The sequence below is a fragment of the Monodelphis domestica genome, chromosome 8 (genome assembly GCF_027887165.1).
Source record: "Monodelphis domestica isolate mMonDom1 chromosome 8, mMonDom1.pri, whole genome shotgun sequence".
In the NCBI taxonomy this organism is placed as follows: domain Eukaryota; kingdom Metazoa; phylum Chordata; class Mammalia; order Didelphimorphia; family Didelphidae; genus Monodelphis; species Monodelphis domestica.
In genome coordinates, this window is record NC_077234.1 from 70,804,099 (window position 1) to 70,829,383 (window position 25,285).

Genomic DNA, 25,285 nt, shown 5'->3' on the forward strand with positions numbered 1-25,285 from the left:
GAGATTTCGAGAGTATAGATGAAAGGGGCCTTGAAAGACATCTTATCCAACTCTCTCATTTTCCAGCTGAGGAAACAGAAGCCCACAGAATTTACTGTCAATGACTAGCTCAAAGCCACACATATATTGAGTAGCAGAGCTGAGATTTCAAATTCTAGTCTTCTCTATGGTGCCGCTTAAGCCTCCAGGGAAAGAATAATAATTTCTATAGCACCCCAAGGTTTACAAAGGTCTTTTGGCAAAACAAATCTATAGGCTAGCAAGTTCAAATATTATCATCCTCATTTTACTAGAAGAAGAAATTCCCAGGATATTCCTGGCTCCTCCATTCACAACCCCTACCTACATACAGGAATTTCTCCCTGCCACAGTTCCTGGTCATCCCCTCCTGTTCTCTGTGTAGGGAGCAGGGAACTCTTCCATTGGAGATTGGAAATCTCTTCTGCTCATTCCCCAGTTTGTTCCTCATAATTCTCATGATTGGGCTAAAATTATTAAAATCTCTCCTTATGGGAAATTTGCTTCTTGTGTGTGTGTGTGTGTGTGTGTGTGTGTGTGTGTGTGTGTGTGTGTTTGGCAGGAGAGAAAAAAGAGAGCATTGTTCTGAGTAGAAAGGAAAAAGAGGAAGGCAGTACTTCAGAAAGGACGTTCGGGTTCAAGTTCAAGATCTCTGACTAACTTGTTTTATGACCTTAGGTAGATAGTTTGACTACTCTGTCCCTTTGGTTACTTAGAATTTAAGAGCTAGAAGGGGTCTCAGAAGTCATTTAGTCCAACCTTCTCATTTTATGGAACAATGAAAGTATTTGCCCAGGGCCACACACAAGTCAATCACAGGCCAGGACCAAGAACCAAGATCTCATGATCTTATCTATCATACCATAGTTCATTCTTTAGTACCTATTTCATTTTAAATGAATTGGCAAAATGGGTGAAACAGAGCCTTTCCTACCTCCCTTACTATGAGAATTAATCTGTAGAAGTGTTCCCCATTTAGATTTTTGTAAAGATTAAGGTCCTGAAGGACAAAGAGATAAGGAAGTGGAAAGACGGAGCCCTTTCAGGTGTAAACAGTAATAACAGGAAACATATATATGGCCCTTACTACATGCCAGACACTTGGCTAAGCACTTTTCCAATTATTGTCTCATTTGATTATCATACCAATCCTGAGAGGTGGAGGCGATCCTCATTTTACAGATGAGGAAACCAAGGAAGAGGTTAAGTGACTTGCCCAAGGTCACATATCTTAGTATGTATCTGAGGCTACATTTGAACTTAAATCTTCCTGATTCTAGGCCCAGTGCTCTATTTCTTGTACCACCTAGCTATAAATAAAGCATTCTACACCTTGAAAGGCTAGGAGACTTTGAATAGCTTAAATAAATATGAAAAGGTCAGCAAAGGCAATGACTTCCTTCAGAGCACATTTTGCCTCAATGCCTTTGTCTCCCCGACATTCATCTGGCTAGATAAGAGCCCAATAACAACCTGAGAAATAGAACTAACTGATCACCATAAATAAAGGGGTCCTTCACTGAGAGAATCTTGCTCTGAACTAGGAAGAATTTTTCCCCAAAAAAATTCTGCTTCTTACATCTGGCTTATATTCTGGCTGCCTGGAAGGTACAAATCTCAGGATTGAGGAAGTCAAAGTTCGGATTTGTAGTGCTGTACAAGAAACAAGGACACTGGGATTCTCAGGTATTCAGAGCATCAGTGCCAGCAGGGCTAAGCATCAGGGCTTGAAAGATGTCAGAGAGGGAAATAGCACCCAACCATTGCTTCAACTCATCCATCATCACCAGCTGCTGAACCTGTGGGTACAAGGGGCTGGGATTAGTGGCAAGTGGCTGTGGCTCAATCGTGGCCATAATTATGTGGCTACGTAACTATAGCGTGAAAGGAAAGTCAGTATCTCTGGGGAGTTCAACTAGGAAATGGGCAAAGGCAAGATGGGTATAAATAAGAGCACCAACAGATAGGGCATCTGACAAGCACACATGGAGAGGTACTTTGAACTGGGAAAGTCGTAGGTAGCACCTGTTTATGGTTGTAAGTGGCCAGATCCTATCCTGAGGTCAAAGTGGGGCACTTCAAGGGTTCAGGGTCTCCCTGAAAGAGATACAGCTCTGTGCAAATGGGGGTAGTTGTGGGAGGACATTGTAGAGTTCACGAGTAACATCACCAGGCTTTCATGAGGCTGACAGGAAATGATGCCTTCTAAACAGAGGGATCATTGCCTCAGTGATTCCCCAACACTCATATCCAGGTACTTGTAGGTCTTCTGGGCAGTCAGGTGCTAGAAGCTTCTACTAGTCCTGGGCTATGTGTCTCTGAAGAACATGCTAACACTCCATTTAAAAAGAGAACTATAGTACTTCAGCAAAGAGTACAATACCAACTAACCAAGCCAGTCAGAAGCTAGAAGCAGAGAAGACTACAATTGCTTATCAGAAGAAGAAGGAGGAGGAGGAAGAAAGAAGAAGAAGAAGAAGAAGAAGAAGAAGAAGAAGAAGAAGAAGAAGAAGAAGAAGAAGAAGAAGAAGAAGAAGAAGAAGAAGAAGAAGAAGAAGAAGAAGAAGAAGAAGAAGAAGAAGAAGAAGAAGAAGATGAAGAAGAAGAAGATGAAGAAGAAGATGAAGAAGAAGAAGAAGAAGAAGAAGAAGATGAAGAAGAAGAAGATGAAGAAGAAGATGAAGAAGAAGAAGGAGAAGAAGATGAAGAAGAAGAAGAAGAAGAAGAAGAAGAAGAAGAAGAAGAAGAAGAAGAAGAAGAAGAAGAAGAAGAAGAAGAAGAAGAAGAAGAAGAAGAAGAAGAAGAAGAAGAAGAAGAAGAAGAAGAAGAAGAAGAAGAAGAAGAAGAAGAAGAAGAAGAAGAAGAAGAAGAAGAAGAAGAAGAAGAAGAAGAAGAAACAGCAGTACAGGAAGCTCATTGGATAAACCTGCAAAGATAACCAGCCCTATGAAGAGTCAGCTGAACTGTCCAGCAGCTAAGAGAACTGCTTGACCCATGCCAACATGGATATACCCATTCATGCCCTACAAGGAGTTAGTTTAGTCTTTAGGACTTTAGTGCTTCAGGAGCACTAAAGAGTCACTTGGCTTGTGCTTGGCCCTACCAGACAGGGATTTTTTTCCTTAGGGTCCATTATTCAGTTTGAAACTGCTAGCCTGAGATTCCCTTCAGGGTGGATTCTCACAGGAACAAGGAACAAGTACAAGCTTTGGGGTCTCCAACTTACAAGCTAGTCCTAAAACTTGGGGTTCATCAGATCTTACTAGGCTACAAGTATGGGGATTCTAGATTCCACGTTGGCAGTGCCTTTACATGACTAGGGTGCATTACCATTGCACCCTAGGTTTATGCTCACTCTTCACCCCAAAATAGACTATGTAACTGGAGAATAAATCCAAGGCTTGGGGGCAGAGGATGCTTTGCAACTACTGTCTTCACAATGCCATTTGAGTAAATACCTTTTCTAAAAGACAAGTCTACTGTCTGATTATTAATGAGAAGTACTTGGGGGCTCAGGAACTATAGCTCTAGTACTAGGAATAGTAACCTAAATGTTGTCCCTTGAACTTGAAGCAACAAGGGTCACCTCTCTAGCAAGTTAGGGGATTGGATCCAAAGGAAATACTACTAATCTAGGATTATTTCTAACTCTAAAATTGTCTGTTTCAAAGTAAAAGAAGCACTAAATATTTTGCCAGACCAAAAACACCAAATAACATGGGACTGTCCATTGAGCCCAGTCCTTCTGTTCATGCAAAGTGTTGTGGAGGCAATTCCCCATGCAGAAGTTCTATAATTAGTTCCTGTCTGCTAACCATATTGTGAGGAGAAATCCCTTTGGTTGGCCACAGCTGCATAGCCAGACCTAAGGGGCTATTAGATGGCATTACTCAGTCTTATCTTTCTTCCTTTCAGTTGGCACCTTCCTGTTCATGGCATTCTGGTGAGAGAATAAAGGCAATGCTATTAGGGGGAGGCTAACATGTGGATGGTGAATACAGTCCTTGGTTCTTTACCTTGGTGTTTGTTCCTTCATGTTAGGCAAAGAAGATTCCTTTGAAGGTTACAGCTGAGTTTCAAAAGATCAGGAGAGTGAGCTACCTGAGCTTCTTGAGATCCAAGTATCACTTCCATGCTGGGTTTTGAGACCTGCTATGCTATGCTTTGGGCCTGAGGAGGAATCTTGGGATCTTCAGGGCCCAGAGTATGGCAGCCGAGATTAATGCCAATCAGAAGGGATGCCAAATTTGAATGTGAGCGTAGTAAGACCAATACTGAAAAGAAATGGCACTGTCTGAGCCCACTCTTTCCAGAGACTGCGGTGGTATAAGGAATAGAATGTCCCTCCGGTGTTGGGGGGAAGTAAATGGTTGTATTTTTTATCTTTGAAGTCAATATCCAAGTACGAAAGCTAATTGATCTTAATTTGTTACCCAACCTGGGGTTTCTCATGGGTTGTTCCAATAGAAAGAACGCCTGGAATAGGTACTTAAGCTGATAGCAGGCCAGAAGAGATACCCTAACCCTTCAACAGTACTCCTAGAACCCTAAGGGGAAGACGGATCTGGTTCTATTCTGGGAGAGTGAAGCTAAAAAGTACTTGCAACATCTTTGCTAAGGTAATATAATGTTCTTATCATTACCAGGATGATAGAGTGAGTGAGGGAAAGGGAGAAGGGGGAAAATAGAAGGGAGAGAAGGACTGAGACTTGTTATAGGCAGACAGATTCCATAAATCACTGACAGATGGTTTATTAAGCATATTTCCTTCCATGTACCAAGGACATCAAAGAAGGGACATCTGAACAGATAGAAACAAAGTGGTAGATTCCAAGTTTGGTTCTTCCAGATCTTCAGGAGCTGCCTGGAGCTCATCCTGTGTGTTTTAGGGAAGAGTCTAAGGGGACTTCTTTCCCCCATTACAATTAGGACTGGCAAGGCACAGGGTGGGAGCTAAGGACTGGCCTTGCTTCCTGGTAGAGAAATAAATCTGGCTAGTTAAGAGTGAGAGGATGTCTCATGATTTAGAGACACCTCTTGTGGAAATTCAGGTTAACCAACTTGTCAGGCACTAAGACAATTCGTGACAAAGGGTTTACTTTCTGCATCCCAGGAGACAAGGTTACCTCATATTGCTGGATCAGCTGAAGAACAAATGAGAGGAAGTAATTAGTGACTTCAAACTACTTTCCTTTGCCTACTCCCCATCCAGTGGCTTCCCCAAAACCTTCTTTCCTGGGACCTAAAGCACTGTAATCCCTCTAAGACTTGGAGTCTAAGGGATTCACTTCAGAGCTACTTGTCCTATGGCTACTTTCAAAGTAAGTTCATTTTCCATCAACCCTATACCAAATCCCAACTACCTCTAACCTCTAGCTCCCACCTCCCTCCATTAATACCCACTCAGATGCTCTATTGACCATTATTATGGCTCTTCTTTCCATTAGCATCACCACTACTACCCCCATTCCTCCATTGTCTCCTTTTTTTTTTTAAACCTTCCCCTTCTATCTTAGAATTAATTCCAAGGCAAAAAAACAGTAAGGGTTAGATAATGGGGATTAAGTGACTTGCCCAGGATCACACAGCTAGGAAGTGTCAGAGGTCAAATTTGAACCCAGGACCTCCAGTTTCTAGACCTGGGTCTCAATCCACTGAGCCACGTAGCTGCTCCCCCTTCGTTAAAACTCCTCTATTCATCTTTACCTGTCCCTGGCTCCCCCATCAATTAATGGCCCATTATACTGTCTATACTTTCTCTGGATAGAGACCCTATACTGTCTCTGATTCTCCCCTGTATTAATTACTCTCATTCCTCTCTATCCAAAGTGACCCTTTTACCAATTTTCTATCCTTCTTCATTTCTCATTCCCTATTCCATTAACTACATCTCCCACCTCTGTCCCTGATTTCCTTCTCCATTACCCCCTCTCCCATCCCTCTTCTGTCACTGGTTACCCTTTCATTAACTAGTCCTTATCTCTCCCCTGTTTGTAGTTCCTCCCTCCATCAACCCCTTCTTTTGCTCTCCTATATCTCATTTCCTCCTCCATTAGACCAGTATAGTTCTCCTTTATCCTTGATTCTCTTTCCCATCAACCACATTAAGGCTTTTCTAATATTCCCTTCACCAGTTCCCCCCATCCCTTACCCTTGACAGCACCAAATACATCTCAAGCTCAGCAATTCGGCGGCCTAGGCAGGCTCGGACCCCATAGCCAAATGGTATGGAGCCAAAGGCATGGTTGACTCCTACAGGTCCAGTCTGGTTTCTCCGTAGCCATCGCTTTGGCAGAAACTTCTTGGGAGATGGGAAGATGTCTGGGTCATGGGACATTGCATAGTGACACAATACAAACTGGGTCTGCAAAAGAATAGTAAGAAGAGAAAGTATAGTAAAAAGAGGATTGTTTTAGGGCTGTGTTGGCAAACCTATGGCATGCATGCCAGAGAGGGCTGCTCTCTTCCCCATTTCTACCATGCCTAAGGATGTTTTTCACATCACCCATCCCTTTTCCCAGCAGTCCAATGGGAGAACTTCCTCCCTCCCCTGTCTGGGACAAGACAGGGTGGGGGCTCAATGAGGCATGAGGGTTGCAGTTTATAAAAGGTTTGCCATCACTGTCCTAGGAAGTCAGAAGCCCAACTCTATTTCTACCTGTGTAAATTGGGGCAAATCAGATCTCTCTTGACCTAAAATTTCCCAATCAAATGGGGGATAAACTAGATTAAAACAACAACAGCATCAACAATAATAATGATAACATTATGTATAGCACTTCAGGTTTTGAAAAGCTGCTGCATTACCTCACTTGATGTCATAACAACCCTGGGATGTAGGTGCTATTATTTTTCCCATTTTACAGATGAGAAGGTTGAAGCTAATAATGGTTAAATCATTTCCCCAGGGTTACACTGCTAAGAAAATGTCTAAGGTAGGATTTGAACTTTGGTATTTCTGACTCCAAATCCAACACTCTATTCATTGTACCACCTAGTTACCTTTATATGAACTCTGAAGTATTTTTCAGCTCTGAATCTGAAAAATCTAAGGCATCTCAGAGCCAGGTAGAAATCATGGCCACTGTTCTCTTTAATGGCTTCTCCCTTCCCTAATTCTAGCATCCCCATCCCAGGTACCCACTTCCCAATCTTCTCAATCTGACTACCTCCCCAGATTCTCTCGCCCCACTCACATTCTTAGGGAAGAGGAAGTCGCCCACTATGACATCCTTCTCTGAGTTGACTCTTGAGTTTGTGGGGACGGCAGGATAGAGGCTATGGGTATATGAGAGAAGGGAATCAGGGGCATACCTCAGGAGAGATGCTGGTTAATGCTTTCCCTTACCACACCCAGTCCCCTTGTTCTCCCAGAATCACTTCCCCTTCTCTTCCCTCCCACCTCCTTCTTTCCAATCAGGCCCCTGTTTCCCTCTTCTGAGTCCCTACTGCTATACCCATCTTTACCTCCACCCTCAGCTCTTCCACTTTATCCTCTTCATTCTGGTCTTTCTTAGGCCCTACTCCACTAACAAAGCCTAAAAATCATACCGGAGAGTTTCCTTAAGCACTGCTTTGAGCAGGGGCATGTGAGCAAAGTCCTTGTATTGGGGTATCTTCCCAGGAGGCACAACTCCCACCACCTCTTTATACAGGGCTTCCTGGGTCTCTGGATCCTGAGCCAGGTGGTAAAGGGCCCAAGTCATTGTATTGGAAGTCTAAAAGGAAGCAAAGCCAAGAAAGATAATGTGAAAGGTCTGTCTAAGACTAAGCAAGAGTGGACAGATGACAAGACTAGCAACTGGAGGAATGGGTAGGGTCTAATTTTCCTCCCATAGTCCCTGGGAGGTAGTTGGCACAAATATTAGTAACATTCTCAATTTTACAGGTAAGGAAACTGAGGCATAGATGCCAAAGGACTTGTGATGTAGAAGTTGCACAACTAATATATGTCTGAGCCAGCAGTCACATTGAGATTTTCTGACTCCAATACTGGTGAAAGCCTTTACCACCACAAAATGCTGACATTTTGGCTTCTATGCATTAGCATGTGAAATGAAGATACAAGGGGTCAGAGCAGATCACAACTTTAAGATGATGCTTCAGTTATTCAAGTTTATAGTAATAATTGCTATAATTTATTTAGTGCTTCCTATGAGATTTAGAGAGGTAGTTTTCCTATGGTCACCCAGCTAGCATCAGAGGTGGGATTTGAAACTTTGTCTTCCTGAAATCAGGTCTGATTCTCCTTTTATCACTCCTCTGCCTCATAAAAGAAGGTAGAGAGGGCTGAGTACAATATCTACAAACATCTTGAGAATAGCATTAATTGGGTAGTTGTCCACTGACTCAGCACAGGGCTAACCAAGAAGGAATGCACTTAAATTTTAGCAAGAATGAATCTAATTAAAACTGGGAAAGGGAGACAGAGTCAAGATGGCGGCCTAGAAGGAGCAGAAGTTCAGACCTCTGGGGGCAGCTGGGTAGCTCAGTGGATTGAGAGCCAGGCCTAGAAATTGGAGGTCCTAAGTTCAAATCTGGCCTCAGATACTTCCCAGCTGTGTGACCCTGGGCAAGTCACTTGACCCCCATTGCCTAGCCCTTACCACTCTTCTGCCTTGGAGCCAATACATAGTATTGACTCTAAGACTTAAGGTAAGGGTTTAAAAAAAAAAAGAAGAAGTTCAGACCTCTGAATATCCTTCCTTACCGATCACAAACTGAATGCTCCTAGGGGACTGAAAATCAAACCTAACAACAAGACAGAGACAAGGAACCCTCATGCTAGACTCAATTCAAAAGGCACCCCCCCCCAAGCCAGAATCCAAGAACACTCGGGTTTAAGGGGAAGGCAGAAAGAAGGTCCCAGGACCCCTCCCCCTGCCCACGTAGAGCGCTGAGACTCCAGGGGCAGCGGGAACTTCTGGGCGGGCAAAGGTGCTGGTCTGGAGGGTATACCTTGTGGGCAGGGCTGTGCCAATCTCAGAGCATCAAACACAGAGGGCAGAGAAGGAACTAGAGAGGGAACATAGAGCTGGCAGCCTGGCCAGAGCTGTGGAGGTTCTCCATATTTGCTCCAGCCTTACAGGAGGTGTTAGCCTCAGAGCACACCCAGCTCAACCAAGTTGAACTTAATCCCATAAAAAGTCTTCAGAACTCAGGGAAGTCCAGGCTCCACACCCTTCCCTCATTGACTACTGGACTTTAATCCAATCAAAAGCCTCCAGAGGACAGGGAAGCTCAAACCCCCAACAACCCTCCCCCAGAGATTGCACCAAGAGATCCTCTGTCAAAGCTCCAAGAGGGGAGACTGACCCCAAAACCAAAAAAATGAGAGGAGCAAGAGCTCCCCAAATATGGGAAGCAAAGAAGGGGTGGATATGAGCAAACAACAGAAAAAGAAGAAAGAAATTACAATAGATAGCTTCTATACAGCAAATGGAACAGAGAGGGAGGGATCAGCAAACGATAAATCAGAAATCCCAGTGAATTGGATACAGGCTTTGGAACAACTCAAAATGCAATTCAAAACACGATTAAGAGAAGCTGAAGACAACTTTAACAGCAAGATAAGTCATCTGGAAACAGAAAATGGTGTCTTAAAAGCCAAAATTAATCAGCTGGAAAATGAGGCAAAGGAGATGAAAGATGAGGCAAAGAAGATGAAAGAGTGAGGCAAAGGAGATGAAAGATGAGGTAAAGAGGATGAAAGATGACCTCCAAAGAAAATCAGACCATAAAGAGAAGAATGACCAAAAAGCCAGGGATGAAACCCAGTTTTTAAGAACCAGAATACAACAACTAGAATTAAGAGAGCTCACAAGGCAGCAGGACACTATAAAACAAAACCAAAAGCATGAAAAATTGAGGAAAATATGAAGCATCTCATTCACAAAATTTGAGAAGAGACAATTTAAAAATAATTGGTCTACCAGAAGACCAAGACAAAAGAAAAAGCCTGGACACAATACTACAGAAAATTATTCAAGAAAAATGCCCCGATATTCTAGAACAAGTGGGAAAAGTGGAGATTGAAAGAATCCACAGATCACTTAATCCCCAACTGACAACACCCAGGAATGTTATAGCCAAATTCAAGAACTATCAGACCAAAGAAAAGTTATTACAAGCTGCCAAGAAGAAGTCATTCAGATACCATGGAACCACAGTGAGGATAACACAGGATCTGGCTGCATCCACACTGAAGGACCGAAAGACATGGAATATGATATTCTGGAAAGCAAGGGAACTAGGTGTAAACCTCAAAATTTCTTAGACTTATAAATGTTGGAAATTTCACCATTGGGAAATCTCATACTTGAAAAATTTCCTATTGATAGTGGGTCTTGGCTATTGGAATGTGAACTCCATTGGCATGAGAGTTTCCCCCTCCTCCCTTCTTAAGATTACTTTAGGACAGAAACCTTTTGCTGAACAATGGAAAGGACTTTGACCTATGCTTAAGCATAGAACAGGAATTTCTTTGAGTCATGATTGATTTTGGAATTGATACAATGGAGATACTTGGAATCAATCTCCACCCTACTCAGTCCTAACAGTATTGAGGAAGGGCTGCAGCATAGATCAAAATTTAATTATTCCAATCTCTACCCTACTCAGGTTAACAGGATTTAGAAAGGGCTGTAGCAAAGGATCAAAGATTTAATTATTTGAAAATATCACCTTCAACAGACATGTGCAAAGCCAGAGACCTCTGGGCGGTCCTGGGTTAAGAGCCACCATTGGCACAAGGAAAATGATGGACAGTGATTGGTAGATGTGAGAACTGAGGGGAGGCAACTTGGAGGGTTTCCTTAAGGAGAGAGGGGGCTGAGGACTGGGAGGTGGTTGGTGGTTTTGGAGAGTTTGTCAGAGTGGTTGCAGTGTGTTCTGAGAAGCTTGCTCTGAAGGAAGCTGAAGGTGGGGGCCTCTGAGACTGTTTCTCCATTTTGGTCACGTGAGTAATAGGGACTGATCTCCTTTCTTTGCCCCAGCTATCTAAGGGCTTGGGCCTTTTGGCCCAGCCTAAACAGAAGGGGTATTTAAGCCCTATTCCCTTCTCTCCCCTTTCTCTCTCCCTCTATCTCTCTATCTCTAATTCCTTTCTTCCTCCTGTTTGTAATTAAAACTCCATAAAAGGTTGACTGCTGACTTGAGTTTTCATTTAGGAATTACATAGCTGAATTCCTTGGCGACCTTAAATTAATATATATCAGTCTTTTAAAAGTGATTTCCTTGTCACATAGGTCTACAACCAAGAATCAACTACCCAGCAAAACTGACTATATTCTTATAGGGGAAAGTATGGTCATTCAACAAAATAGAAGAATTCCAAGAATTTGCAAAGAAAAGACCAGACCTAAACAGAAAATTTGATGTCCAAGCACAGAACTCAAGGGAATCATCAAAAGATAATTTAAAAAGAGGGGGGAAAGAAAAAAAATTTTAAGAGACTCAATAAGTTAAAATTATATGTATCCCTATAAGAAAAGATGTCATTGGTAACTCTTAAAAACTGTTGTTATCACCTGGGCAACTAGAATAATTACACTTAGAGGGAACAGTGACAAACTGTATAGGATGAAAGGACAAGACATAAATAAGTATATAGATATATGTATGCATAGATACATATACATGTTTATGTATGTATATATATACATATATACAACTAGAGCTAAAAAAGAGGTTAATACTAAATGAAATGGGAAAAGAAACAAATTGGGGTAAATTCATAAGTCACAAAGAAGCTCATGGTGAGGGGGGGGGACATCAATACACTGGAAGGGTAAAGAGGTTGGAGATAGGAAATACTCAACTCTTACGTGCTTTGAAATTGACCCAAAGAGGGAAGAACAATCCAATCCATTGGGGCAGAGAATAGATTTGTGCCCTATATGGGAGTAGAAGGGTAATAAATGGACTGGTGGGGAGGGAAGCAGTACAAGGGAGGGAGAGGGTGGGGGATAATTTTAGAAAGACTACAGGGAAAATAAGGGGGGAATAAGAAGGGAGGGGGTGAAAAGGGAAGTAAAATAAGGGGGGACTAGGGGGACTGATTAAAAACAAACATTGGTGTAGAAGGAAATAGTGAAAGAAGAAAAGGCAGGATCAAGAGTAGAAATCAAAATGCTGGGAAATACACAACTAGTAATTATAACTCTGAATGTGAATGGAATGAAATCACCCATAAAATGCAAGTGAATAGCAGAGTGGATTAGAATCCAAAACCTTACCATATGCTGTCTACAAGAAACACACATGAGGAAGGTAGATACACATAGGGTGAAAGTAAGAGGATGGAGCCAAATCTATTGGGCATCAACTGATAAAAAGAAGGCAGGAGTCACAATCATGATATCTGACAAAGCCAAAGTAAAAATAAATCTAGTTAAAAGAGATAGGGAAGGTAATTATATCCTGATAAAAGGCAGTATAGACAATGAGGAAATATCCGTACTCAACATGTATGCACCAAATGGCATAGCATCCAAATTTCTAAAGGAGAAACTAGAGGAGCTCAAGGATGAAATAGATAGAAAAACTATACTAGTGGGAGACCTGAACTTTCCTCTATCTAAACTAGATAAATCAAACCAAAAAATAAATAAGAAAGAGGTAAGAGAAGTGAATGAAATCTTAGAAAAATTAGAGTTAATAGACATGTGGAGAAAAACAAATAGGGACAAAAAGGAATATCCCTTCTTTTCAGCACCACATGGTACATTCACAAAAAGTGACCATGTATTAGGGCATAAAAAACATTGCAAACAAGTGCAAAAGAGCACAAGTAACAAATGCAACCTTCTCAGATCACAATGCAATGAAAATAATAATTAGTAAGGGTACATGGAGAGGTAAATAAAAAATTAATTGGAAATTAAACAACAGGATTCTCTAAAACCTGTTAGTTAAAGAACAAATCGTAGAAACAATAACTTCATTGAAGAAAATGACAATGATGAGACATCCTTTCAAAACCTATGTGATGCAGCCAAAGCAGTACTCAGAGGGAAATTTATATCCTTGAGTTCATATATTAACATATTAAGAAGGGTAGAGGTCAGTGAAGGGAATTATGCTTCCAACTACATTAACTCAATTTGAGCTAACTTTTTAGGAGCCCATTTTCTTCTCCTGTGAGAATCTCCTATGCTGCTGTTCCCACCTTCCTGGCTGAGCCAAATATAAATTGTCTTAAAGTCATTCAAGTTTACTTGTACTGCTGCCCTCAACTAAGTGGGATGGGGAATGAGAGAATGTAGAAAAGCTACAATCAATGAACTTGTTTATTCCAAGACTTGCTTTATTTTTAATTGTTTTAAAAAAAGGATTTCTTATTGAAAATGTTGCAAAACAAAACCTGTATTAAAATACGCCTTTCCCTTAGATTTCTCCTGGCCAAAATACAAAATTAATAGTTTATGAATAAAGTAGTGCATGTGGTTTAGGGAAGGGAGCAAAAGCATTTCCTGTTTGTGGTTAAGTCACAATACAAAACAACTTTTATGAGAAGCTGCACTTACAGAATAGATTGTAGAACAAAGCCGTGCCTATAATGCTGGAGACTTTTCAAAGGAAAAGATATCAGCTTTCCAACACCAATAATATGGTTTATGTTTATGGATAGTGGCTTAAAAAAATCCATGGTTCTCCCCCGCCCACTCCCCTCTCAAGAGACTAATGATAACCATCCTAGACACCAATATGAGAAAGTAGTTTAAAAAACAAAACAAAAAAAATCAACCCATGTTTTATATGATATTAAAACTGTAGTTCTGCCCCACATGCAGAACCTAAAGTTCTTAACACATTTCTTTGCAATAAAGGAATGAGAAAAATATAAATGGGTGCTTTATGACACCAAGATGCAAGGGAACCTAATGTTTGAGCCAAGAGAACAAAACTGATTTCTACAGAGTTCTACCTATAATAAATTAATCCTTTATATGGTTCCCCAAGCTGCTTGGCCAACGTTTTGTCACTTGAGCAATTATTGAAATGTATGTTTAATTGTTCAACCATATTTACCCACAATTCCAAATACATAATGAATAAGGTCAATTTATTAAATTTCTTTGTAATCTTTGGGACCCATCCAAATCATCCTCAGTTCAGACTGACTCGTTCTTCGTAGGGATAGAAAATGGTTTTATATGTTTAAGCCCTACCCTACAGCTCCCACTGCACACTCAGTTTTACATTTGGGTCAGGGTGAGTAGTCTGGGGTAAAGAATCACCTTTTGATCTCTTGTGTATGAGGAAGATAAGGAATCTTCCAAAGAACACCTGTGAACGGGTCCCACTTGGGGCAACATTTTTGCCCAATTTTTGCATACTGCTTTGGCTAACCCCAGAAGCAGCCTGCAACAGTTGATGTCTATTCTCAAGTGGAAATGACACTAGAATAAATGAAAAGAAGCCAGTAACAAGAACAGATGCTGACTGAATAAAGGAATACACTGTGTGAATTAAAACATTTTTTTTAAATGCACAAAGAGTACAATGAGCAAAAACTGTGAAGGATGATGAAAATGTTACAACACATTCCTCAGCACCAACATTTCATTTCCTAGAACTGCATGTAAACTGTAGAGGAGTTACAAACCCATGAAATAATGATAAATAACCAAAACATGCTTCATTTCAAATGATAGAAACATCCTTCGTGGAGGGAAGAACTATCATTAGTGTTTGTGGAGAGCTGGGGTTCCAGTGAACTTTACTAATGAAACATACACTCAAAGTTATAAAGTATTGCTCAAACTGCTCTTGAAGGACATAAAAAACACAAATGGCAAGTGATACAGGTGGTTTCTTCACCCATTTCTCAGTTGAATAAACTAAACCACCCTGTCACTTTCTCTGTTTCTTCTCCACACTTTGGGAAGAGTGGGTGGAGGGGAGGGAGGGAAATAATGTGATTATTGTAACCAAGGAATAATGTTCTAAATTAACTAAATAAACTTATTCAAATGGAAAAAAACTGTGAAAGAATTTCCCAACTCTTGGGAAAAGTACTCAGGAACAAATAATTAAAGAAGGTAGTGAACACTCCATTACTTGGTGGGAGTCAAGTTGTGATGGGAAGGTGTCTTCAAAAGAGTCTCATAAAACTAGAACTCTAAGGGACCTTAGAAGCTATTAAGGCTTAATATATGTATAACCCAGTGAAATTGCTAGAATATTAATTATGTAACCATGGAAAAATATTTAAAAAATAAAATTCTATTTAAAAAAGAAAGTCATTAAGGTTTTTATTTTGTAGATAAAGAAACTGAGGTCTGAAGAGGACAAGGGATTAGGCCAAGGTCCCACACAATGAGTTAGTCACACAAACTGTAGACAGAACCAAGATGGCAGATTAGAAGCAACAACCCAGTCAAACTCTCCTAATATTCCCTTCCAAACAACTAAAATAACATCTCAAATAGAATTTTGTGGCAGCAAAGGCAACAAATGTCAGAGAAAGACAGTTTTCCAACCTAAAACAACTCAGGCACTCAGTAGAGGAGGTCTGTGACAAACTGGATGGGAGCCAGTACAAAGAGCACATGAAAGCAGTACCAAGTGTATAGGTCTTGGAGGAAATTTCAAAGATCTCTGAAGTGGCTTCAATAGTGTTGAGCAACTTCAGGAGCTCTCAGCTCAGAGACAGTAAGGGGGTCTGACAACTGTCAAAAAAGAGATTACAAGGGTCCCTTTGCTGGCATGGGGTGCAGCTGGTCCTGACTGGCAACTCTACTGCCCATATGTAATTCAGGATTACAGTTCCAGGGAGGAGAGAAGTGCTTGTGGTCAGTCACAAGGGAACAGAGGGCCAAGAAGAGCACTAGAACTTGGGACTTCAGGGATCAGAGGCTCTGCCTGGGTAAAGATCAAAATAAAGACCAGGAGAGCAGTGACCACTTCTGTCCCAGAATAACACTACCTTGGAAATGCTGAAAACTTACAGATCCATCACTCTGCCCAGAACCAGTTCTGAAAACAGCAGTACAAAAAAACCCAGAAGTTTGGCACAGCACCTCACTATCCCCAAATGAGCAGATATCAGCATTTATATAAAGTTCAGGGTCAAGAAATAGTCTAGAAAAATAAGCAAACAAAAAAAAATTTAACTTGACCATATAAAGCTACTATAGAGCCAGGGATGACCAAAACACAATCTCAGAAGACAAAAAGGCTGACAAGAACTCTTGGAAGCCTTAAAGAAAGATCTAAGAGTGGTACAAGAAAAAGTGGCAAAAGAAATGAAAGTGATACATGAAAATTATGAAAAGAAAATTAACTGCTTGGTGAAAAAGGCATAAAAATACTGAAGAAAATAACATCATAAAAAAACAGCATTGGCCTAATGAGAAAAGAGGCACAAAAATTCACTGAAGAAAATTATTTCTTAAAATTTTATCTAAAAATGTGGAGGTGGAAGCTAATGACTCCAGGAGACATCAAGAAACAATAAAACAAATATTTTGAATGGAAGAAAATGTAAAGTATCTCATCAGAAGAGATACTGACCTGAAAAACAAATCAAGCAGAGATCATTTAAAAATTATTGGACTACAATGATCACGAAAAGAGTCTAGTATCATATTTCAAAATTATCAAGGAAAATTGTCCCAATATCCTAGAACCAGAAGGAACAATAAAAAATAAAACAATCTATTGATCACCTCCTGAAAGAAAATCCCAGAAATATCATAGCCCAATCCCAGAGCTCCCATGTCAAGGAGATACTATTGTAAACATCCAAAAAGACATAATTCAATATCATGGAGCCACAGCCAGAAATCATACAAGATTTCTCACATAAAAAGGTACATACAAGATTTCTCACATAAAAATGTACATAAGGAAAAGTGTATACCCATCTATCTCTCTGTCTATCTATCCTTTTCCCAATAGTAAAATAGGCAAGGAAAGAGATAAGAGATATGAGGAGAGAGTAATAAAAGGGAGGGAAGGTTAAAGGAGGCAGCAGTTAGAAGCAAAATAAAATTTTCAGGAAGGCAGTTAATTGGATGAACTCACTCATACAATAGAAGTAGATAGCAGAATGGATTAGAAATCAGAATCCACCAATACTCTGTTTACAAGAGACACACTTGAAATAAAAAGTCACACAGAGCTAAAAGAGCTAAAAGAGCTAATGAAGGAAACTACTTTTTTCTAAAAGGTACCATAGACAATGAAATAATATAAGAAAATTTATGTATACATATATATTTTAAATTTATATCAAGTTTCTCTAAGGACCTCATTTCTCAAATATATGAAGGATTGAGTCAAATTTATAAAACTAATTGCCATTCCCCAATTGATAAATATCAAGGGATATGAACAGGCAGTTTTCAGAAGAAGAAATCAAAGCTATCTATAGGCATATGAAAATATTATCTAAATCACTATTGATAAGAGAAAAGCAAATTAAAATAACTTTGAAGTACTGCCTTGCACCTATCAGAAAAGATAAATGCTGGAGAGGATGAAGGAAAATAGGTACTCTAATGAACTGTTGGTGGAGTTGTGAATTGGTACCATCATTCTAGAATATAATTTAGAACTATGCCCAAAGAACTATAAAATTGTGCATACCCTTTGACCCAGTAATACAATTACTAGTTCTGTATCCCCCCCCAAAAAAGGAAGAGAACCTATCTGTACAAAAATGTTGATAGCAGGTCTTTTTGTGGTAGCAAAGAACTGGAAATGAATGCTCATCAACTGGGAAATGGCTGATCAAGTTGTGGCATATGACTTATGATTATGATGAAGTAGTATTGTATTATAAGAAATGATAAGAGGGAAGCTGGGGAGCACAGTGGATAGAACACAACTCTGGCCTCAGACACTTCCTAGCTGTGTGACCATGGGCAAGTCACTTAACCTTGCTTGCTTGCCTAGCCTTTGCTTCTCTTCTGTTTTAGAACGGATATGAAAATAGTAGGCAAGGGCTTTAAAAAAAGATTTGGGGGGGGGTAGAAAAAATAAAGCAAGACCTCTATATGAACTGATGCAGAGTGAAGTGGGAAAACCTAAGAGATCATTGTGCACAATAACAACAATATTATAATGATGGTCAAACCATGAAACATTTGACTATTCTGATCAATACAATGATTCAAGTACAAAGAACTCATGATGAAAAAATGTTATCCATATCCAGAGAGAGTATTGATGAACTGTCAGTGCAACCTGAAGTATGATTTTCTCACTCTCTATACATATCTTGCTTTTTTATGAAATAGAGCTAGCATGAAAATATATTGTGCATGATTTCACATGCATAATTGATACGATTTTGCTTACTTTATCTATCAGTGGATGGAGGAAGAGAGGGAGGGAGAGAGAAAATTTGGAACTCAAAATTTTTAAAGTAAAGAATGTTAAAAATAAATAAATTAGAATTTACAAAAAAAAAAACTTGTCAAGACATGAACTTGTGGTCCAATATCCTTTTCACTACACAGTACAACTAGTTTAAATGCCACAGTAAACTAGTTTGGGATGGTTTAAGTATTGACCTACCCATAGTTAACAAAAAGGTTGGTCTAAAAGACCTGCCCAAGTTTTCTTCCAATGCTATGATTCTGCATTATACAGGTAACCAAAGTACCTTAAGGGATTATTAGGCAGAGGATAGAAGAGTTTGTCCAATTTGTGATTTAGGCTTCCTACTTTCCCATACAAGCTCCTAGACCCACCGTGTCCACTCCAGCCAAGAGTATTTCAGCCAAACTGCCCACAGCCTCATCGGGAGTGAGCTCTCCAGAGGATAGCAGAAAATGCAGATATCCAGACATACGGATCTTGTCAGAATTCCCATCCTTTAGCTCTGCTGCCATGTCCTTGAGCTTCTCTTCAATCAACTTCTTCCCTGCAAAGATCAATATCATAGGATAATATGAAAGGAGAGGTTTAGGGTGTGCAATGTCCAGGGACCAACACCATGACCTCAAACCAGATCTACTGCAGATGACTTCCCTTCAATCCCTGACTCTCAGGGATCTTGTCCCGATAGAAATCTGTAGGAGAGAGTCAGACCAGTACCTAGGATTCCCCTGCCCACCCTGACACCCTCCCCATAATGGTCAATCTCGCTCTGGCCCAGTCTTAGCCCCATCCAACCTCTGCCTTCTCACCGAAAGTGAAGATGATGTCCCAGTTTTCCAAATAACGATTCCAAAAAGGAAAGAGGGGACGGGTCCATTTGGGCAGGAAAGTAACATAGAGAGAGTTCTTGAACATGAGCCCCACAGACTTGACAAAGGTCTCCATCTCTGGGTGGATGGGTGGCTTCAGGCATCCAATTCTCTTCTCAAATAGGATGTATGTAATAGCTTGTATATGAAAAGAGAAGCCGGAAAGGGTAGTTAAATGGGCACTAGGAACTTCCACAATGGACAGTGGCATTTACCACCCTTCCTCTGGAATTTCAGCCTCCTTCTCCTCACCCTGCCCCTCTACCCCCAAATACCTTCCAAGGCAAAAAAGTAGAAGAAGTTAGCAACATCAGGCACCTGGTCCCCCGAGAGGCTCTTTGCCTTAATATCTTCTAGTTGAACCAGCAGGTCTCCTATCACCTCATTCAGGGAATCTGTATATAGGGCAGCATCAGATGGCTTCAGCATCCGTGAGTTCAGAGCCTGACGAAGCTGGTACCACTCTTCCCCTTCCCTGTGGATGGCACAGGTATGAGGTAAAGGGGTAGAGGTAGAAGGAGTGAGAGGGTCTTAGGGGCCTGTATGGGGATAGAGAATGGAACAAGTATATATGGATTGGAGGTGGAAGATGGGCATGAATAGCATGGGTTTGATTTAAGGGTCAAATAGGGATAGGGCCTGAGGTTTTAGTTACAGAATATTTAAGAGGTAGAAAGGACTTTAAAAAAGACAATCTAATCCAAAGCACCCATTACTCAGATTAGGAAATTGAGGTGATGAGTACTAACATTGCCTTAATATTAAAGAGTAGAGAAAGGGAAGAGAAGGGGCTCATATAAGACATCTTCCCCATGACACACCACCATCCAACCATCCTTTTATCTTCCCTATCCACTCAAGGAGATCAATTGTCTGTGCCTACTGAAGTGCTCTTTTCTCAAAAGGAAGCCACCTGGGGCTTGATACCCAAATTCCTGCCCTATTAGGAAAAGGGAAAGGAGAGAGAGAGAGAAGCAGGTTTTAAATTTTTAAGTTAATTTCTAAAAATTAAAATGCTTTCTGATGTTTTAAAAAAATTCTTATCTAATTATAGCTTTAAACTTTCAATCTCACAGGAAGAGAGATTACTCTTTAGTAATCCATATATTTGAGACACAGAAAACACAGAAAATGTATTGCATGACCACTAAGGTTCCTTCCTATTCTGAGATGTTCTATATAGTCATTGAACCTAATGAGAAAAAATTTCTAAGTAGGTGATAACAGGACATGGACTATATCAGGAGCTCAGTTGTTTGATTTCCCATTTATTAATAAAGATGCATTTACTAAGCTATGCCCAGACAATAATGATGATGATGATGATGATGATGATGATGATGATAATGGGAAAGAGAATGGAATGGATATACGGAATGAGAGTAGAGGATGGGCATGAATAGCATAGGTTTGATTTAATGGACCAATAGGGATAGAGTCTGAAGTCTTAGTTACAGAAACAATAAGAGATGGAAAGGACTAGCAGCTAGTATTTATAGGTTTGTAAAGTACTTTGCAAATTTTATTTCATTCTGTCCTTCAGGGAGGCAGGTGCTGTTATTATTCCCATTTTACAGAGTTTAAGTGACTTAGCCAAGATTACACAGGTAACACATTTCTGAGGCTGGATTCAAATTCAGAGATTCTGGACTCAGCACTTTATCCATTGTGTCATCTTCCTGACCTAATTGGATGGCTTTTTCTGAACTAAATTATACTTCTTCCACACCAGGTTAACTGTAGGACCTGATTGTGGCAATCCAAAGATTATTCTACTGAGTACAAGGTTAAAAATCAGTCTTATTTCTGATGCTGCCAAAACACTGAAGGAGTTCAGCAATAGGACAGAGACATTTTAACATGAAGAGAGGGGTTCCTCGTAATTCAGTAGTCTCATTTCTCAGTATAAGAAGAGCCTCTTTCTTTCAAAATGAGACTTGAAGAGGACAGGGGTGTCCAGTAACCAAAAACAAAACATTTTATTTTACTTGTAACTTCTTAATATTGTTGATCAAATGATGCCTCAAATATCTGATTACTGCCCAATGAAGTGGAAATGCACTCATCTGCTTTCCAATGATTTTAAAAGTATCTTGGGCTTCTGAGTTCTTGTCTAGTTCTAGCCCTGGGTTCTATTTCCACTGGCAATGATGCATAAAATCAACCAAATGGAATTCAGTTCTCTTGGCACAACTCTCAAACTCATCTGAAATGCAGCTGTGAAAGGATCTTCTAAATTTAAACAGTTAAACCTAAACTGATGTCACCCAGAGGCACTGTGGTGTGGAGAGCTCACTAGACCAGAAACCAAAGTGAGTGGGACACAGCTGTGTGTCTTTCTCAGATAAAACCAGTTTTAGCTTTTTAGCCTATACCCCAAAAGAACAAAAGAACAAAAAAAAAAAAGACAAAAGGACATAGATTTGAGATCCCTTATTTACTAGCTATAGGATTGGCTTCTCTGTTTCTGAATTTGTAAAATAGGGATAATAGTGGGTACACCATGCACCTTATTGGATTGTTGTGGGGAAAGTCATGTGAAAGTTTTTGTTGTTCAATCATTTTCCAGTAATTTCCAACTCTTAGTGACCTTGTTTGGGGTTTTCTTGGCAGAGATAGTGGAGTGATTTGCTATGTCCTTCTCCAGCTCATTTTATACATGAGGAAAATAAGGCAAACAGGATTAAGTGACTTGCCCAGGGTCACACAGCTAGTAAGCATCTAAAACTAGATTTGAATTCATGAAGATGAGTCTTCCTGACTCCAAGCCTAATACTCTAACCACTTGGCAACCAAGCTGCAAAGCACTAAATAAATTTCAGTTGTAATTAATAAGACTGAACTTTCTATAATGCTTTTTCCTTTTTTTAATTAAAATTGATGGCTTTTTGACTCATGACCTAAAGTGATCTTATATTTTAACAACCTTAGTCAGATATGTCAAATCAAGATTTCAATGTAACTTGAAAATTTGTTTTCAAACAAAAACTTCCCAGAGGATTCAGCAAGGTACAATGGAAAAATGCTCAATTCCAAGCCAGAGGTTCTGAGTTTGAATTCTGGCTCTGGATGTGACATTGGGCAAATTGTCCTACCTCTCTTAGTTCCTAGATCTATAAAATGAGATTAGAATAGGTGGTTTCTCAGGTCATTTCCAAGTACAGGTCAACAAACTCAAGTTATTTCTGGCTTATAGTTCTCTACTACAGGAAACCTAAACATCCCCATCTTAGCTTTGGTGTCAGACCCAATAGGGTCCAATGTCTTGTCCTACTACAAGAGACTACATGGTGCCACCATCAAATGGTTCAACATCAGAAACTGACATCATTTTATCAGTGAAAATGACATTAGAGAAGAGATCTTGGACTTTGGTCTTTTCCATCTAACTTACAGCTGAAACTTGACAGAGATGTTAGCTCCCCATCTAGAATGAGAGTTCCTTGAGAACAGGGATTCCCTTACTTTTCTATTTATTCCCCAAACTCTTAGCATAGTGCTTTGCACATTGTGAGTACTTCATAAAAGCTTCATTCATTTATTCATCCATTCCCAAGGTACCCATGGTTAGTTGCTGCCCACGAAAGCAAGCAATGACCCAGCCTCTTCCCATTCCTGAGTCCCAGGGCTCACGTGGTGAAGGGCCCATAGGCAAATCCTCGACTGTCACGGTGCTCCTTCCATAGAGCCATGTCATGGCGTAAAGGGTGTTTTCCCTCCTGCCTCAGCAGCTGCTCCATCAATGATGCATTGGCCAGATACACACTGGTATAAGGAAGAAGAGGTAACTTCCATATCGGTCCATATTTGCTCTTTAATACCACCTGCAGGAAACAACCAGAGCTGGGAAACTAGGGGCTTGAATAAAGCAGTACCTGGGTTTGGGAGAGGGAGGTTGAGAATAGAATTGGGGGAGAGGAAAGAAGGAAGGAGGGAGGAAGAAAGGAAGAGAGAGAGGGGAAGGCAGGGAGAAGGGATTGGGAAGGGAGGGAGGGAAGGAGGGAAGGAAGGATTTTTTAAACACCTTCTATATGCCAGACACTGTGCTTTATGCTTTACAAATATCTCATAATACCTGTATAACCCAGTGGAACTGTTGGTCAACTCCAGGAGTGGGGAGGGAAAAGGGGAGGGAGACAACATGAATCATGTAACCTTGGAAAATTTATGTGTAAATTTGTTACTGGAATACAATAAAGATAAAAAAATTTAAATCTCATTTGATCTTCATAACAGCCCTGAGAGGTAGATATTATTATTATCCCTATTTTATAAATGAGTAAACTGAGGCAGGCAGAGGTTAAATGATTTGCCCAGGGTCACACAGTTAGTGAATGTCTAAGGATAAGCTTTAATTCAGATGTCCATGACTCCAGGTCAAGTATTATTTACACTGTGGCACCCCCTAAGGAGGTTCTAAGCAGAATTGATAAATCTAACCTGGTAGCCATCCTGATGTGGCACTTGTGAGAAATGAGTATTTGAAGAGTTCCCAGACTATGCCTGGAGGAGAGGTGGCAGGGGAGCTATTGATTCTGCCAGTCTTTGGTCTAAAGCTCTATAATACAGAACCCAGAACTATTTCCAGAATGTAGGTCTAGAGGATTTCTGGGGTCCTGCAATGATATATTAGAGAGATCACTGTCACTGGAGTCAGGAAACTCAGAATTGAATACTAGATAGGACAATGGCAGTATCACCTTGAGTAAGTTTGCTACTCTTGACTGTGCCTCAATTTCCCCAGCTACAAAACTGGGATAAGAATATATTTGCAAATACAGATGTAACGCTTCTCAAATTTTCACCCAACCCAAAGAGAGTTGGTATCTGTAATATTCTAAACAAGAGAATCAGATCCAAGAATATCTTAAAAGGCTAAAATGTTATTATATCAATTCTAAGAAGATGGAATTTAATAGGCACAAATATAAAGAGACACCTGGATTCAAAAATTAACTTCACAAGTAAGTACAAGATGGAAAATATTTCATGAGACATTAATTTAACTGAAAGAAATTTGTAGTTTTAATGAATAGCCATCTCAATAAGAGTCAATAGTCTGATAGCTGATAAGGAAAAAAAAACAACAACCTCATTGTGTCTATCCTAGGCTTCATTAAGAAGAAATAGCCCAACTACATCCTGCCCTGGTCAGACGAAATATAGAATATTGAGTTTAGTTCTGCAGTCCACATTGGATGATAGACAACATCAAAAGAAGAACACAGAGAAGGGCCTCAGATCATATCAGAGGAGAACAGGTTGAAGGGTAATGTAACAAGCAAATTATTTAATTAATTTAAAATAAAAAAATAAGACTCAGAAGATGGAGTGTTATGGGCTAGTATATCTGAATCAAAAAATACATGGAGGGGAATAAGTGTAAGAAGACTGGGAACACATGAAGAGACTAGGTTATAAAGGTCTTTAAAAGCCAAATGTAGGGACAGTTAGGTGGCTCAGTGGATAGAGAGTCAGTTCTGAAGAGGGGGGAGGTCCTGGGTTCAAATCTACCCTCAGATAATTCCTAGCTGTATGACCCTGGGCAAGTCACTTAACCCCTAATGGCTAAACCTCACTGTTCTTCTGACTTAGAATGGATACTTAATATTGATTCTAAGACAAAAGGTAAGGGTTGGGTTTTTTTAAGCTAAAAATGTAGGATTTTATATTTGATGCTATCGGTAATAGGGAGTCATTGGCATTTATTGAATAGGGAGTCATTGGCATTTATTGAATAGGGCAGTGGCCTGGACAGAACTTCATTTTAAGAAAATCACTTTGGTGGTTGAATGGGAAATGGTCAAAGTAGAGAGAGGGGAAACCAACCAGCAGGCTACCATGCCAGTCCATGCAGGAGGTGATGAGGGCTGTACCAAGATGGTACCAGTGTGAATGGAGAGAAAGTGACATATAGGAGAGACATGATGAAGGTAGACATTACAAGATTGGCCACTTGTGTGGTGAGTGTGAGTAAGGAGTTATGAATGACATATTTAGGATCTGGGTATCTAGAAGAAAGGTAACAACAGTAATAAGAAAGCTGGGAAGAGAGAAGGATTTTG

General features: G+C 40.1%; 1 protein-coding gene across 1 annotated transcript in view; it reads right to left on the minus strand.

The window, feature by feature from the left end:
- Window positions 1-4,745: 4,745 nt before the first annotated feature.
- CYP27A1 (sterol 27-hydroxylase) overlaps window positions 4,746-25,285 on the minus strand; it is a 37,857-nt gene continuing 17,317 nt past the window's right edge. Inside the window, exons 2-9 of the mRNA XM_056807883.1 lie at window positions 22,854-23,044; window positions 19,496-19,695; window positions 19,161-19,358; window positions 18,723-18,895; window positions 7,570-7,736; window positions 7,215-7,296; window positions 6,170-6,382; window positions 4,746-5,162 (exon numbers count right to left, since the gene is read on the minus strand). Of these exons, the coding sequence (XP_056663861.1) occupies window positions 5,043-5,162; window positions 6,170-6,382; window positions 7,215-7,296; window positions 7,570-7,736; window positions 18,723-18,895; window positions 19,161-19,358; window positions 19,496-19,695; window positions 22,854-23,044 (1,344 nt within the window). The 3' untranslated portion in view covers window positions 4,746-5,042. The remainder of the gene's footprint in view (window positions 5,163-6,169; window positions 6,383-7,214; window positions 7,297-7,569; window positions 7,737-18,722; window positions 18,896-19,160; window positions 19,359-19,495; window positions 19,696-22,853; window positions 23,045-25,285) is intronic.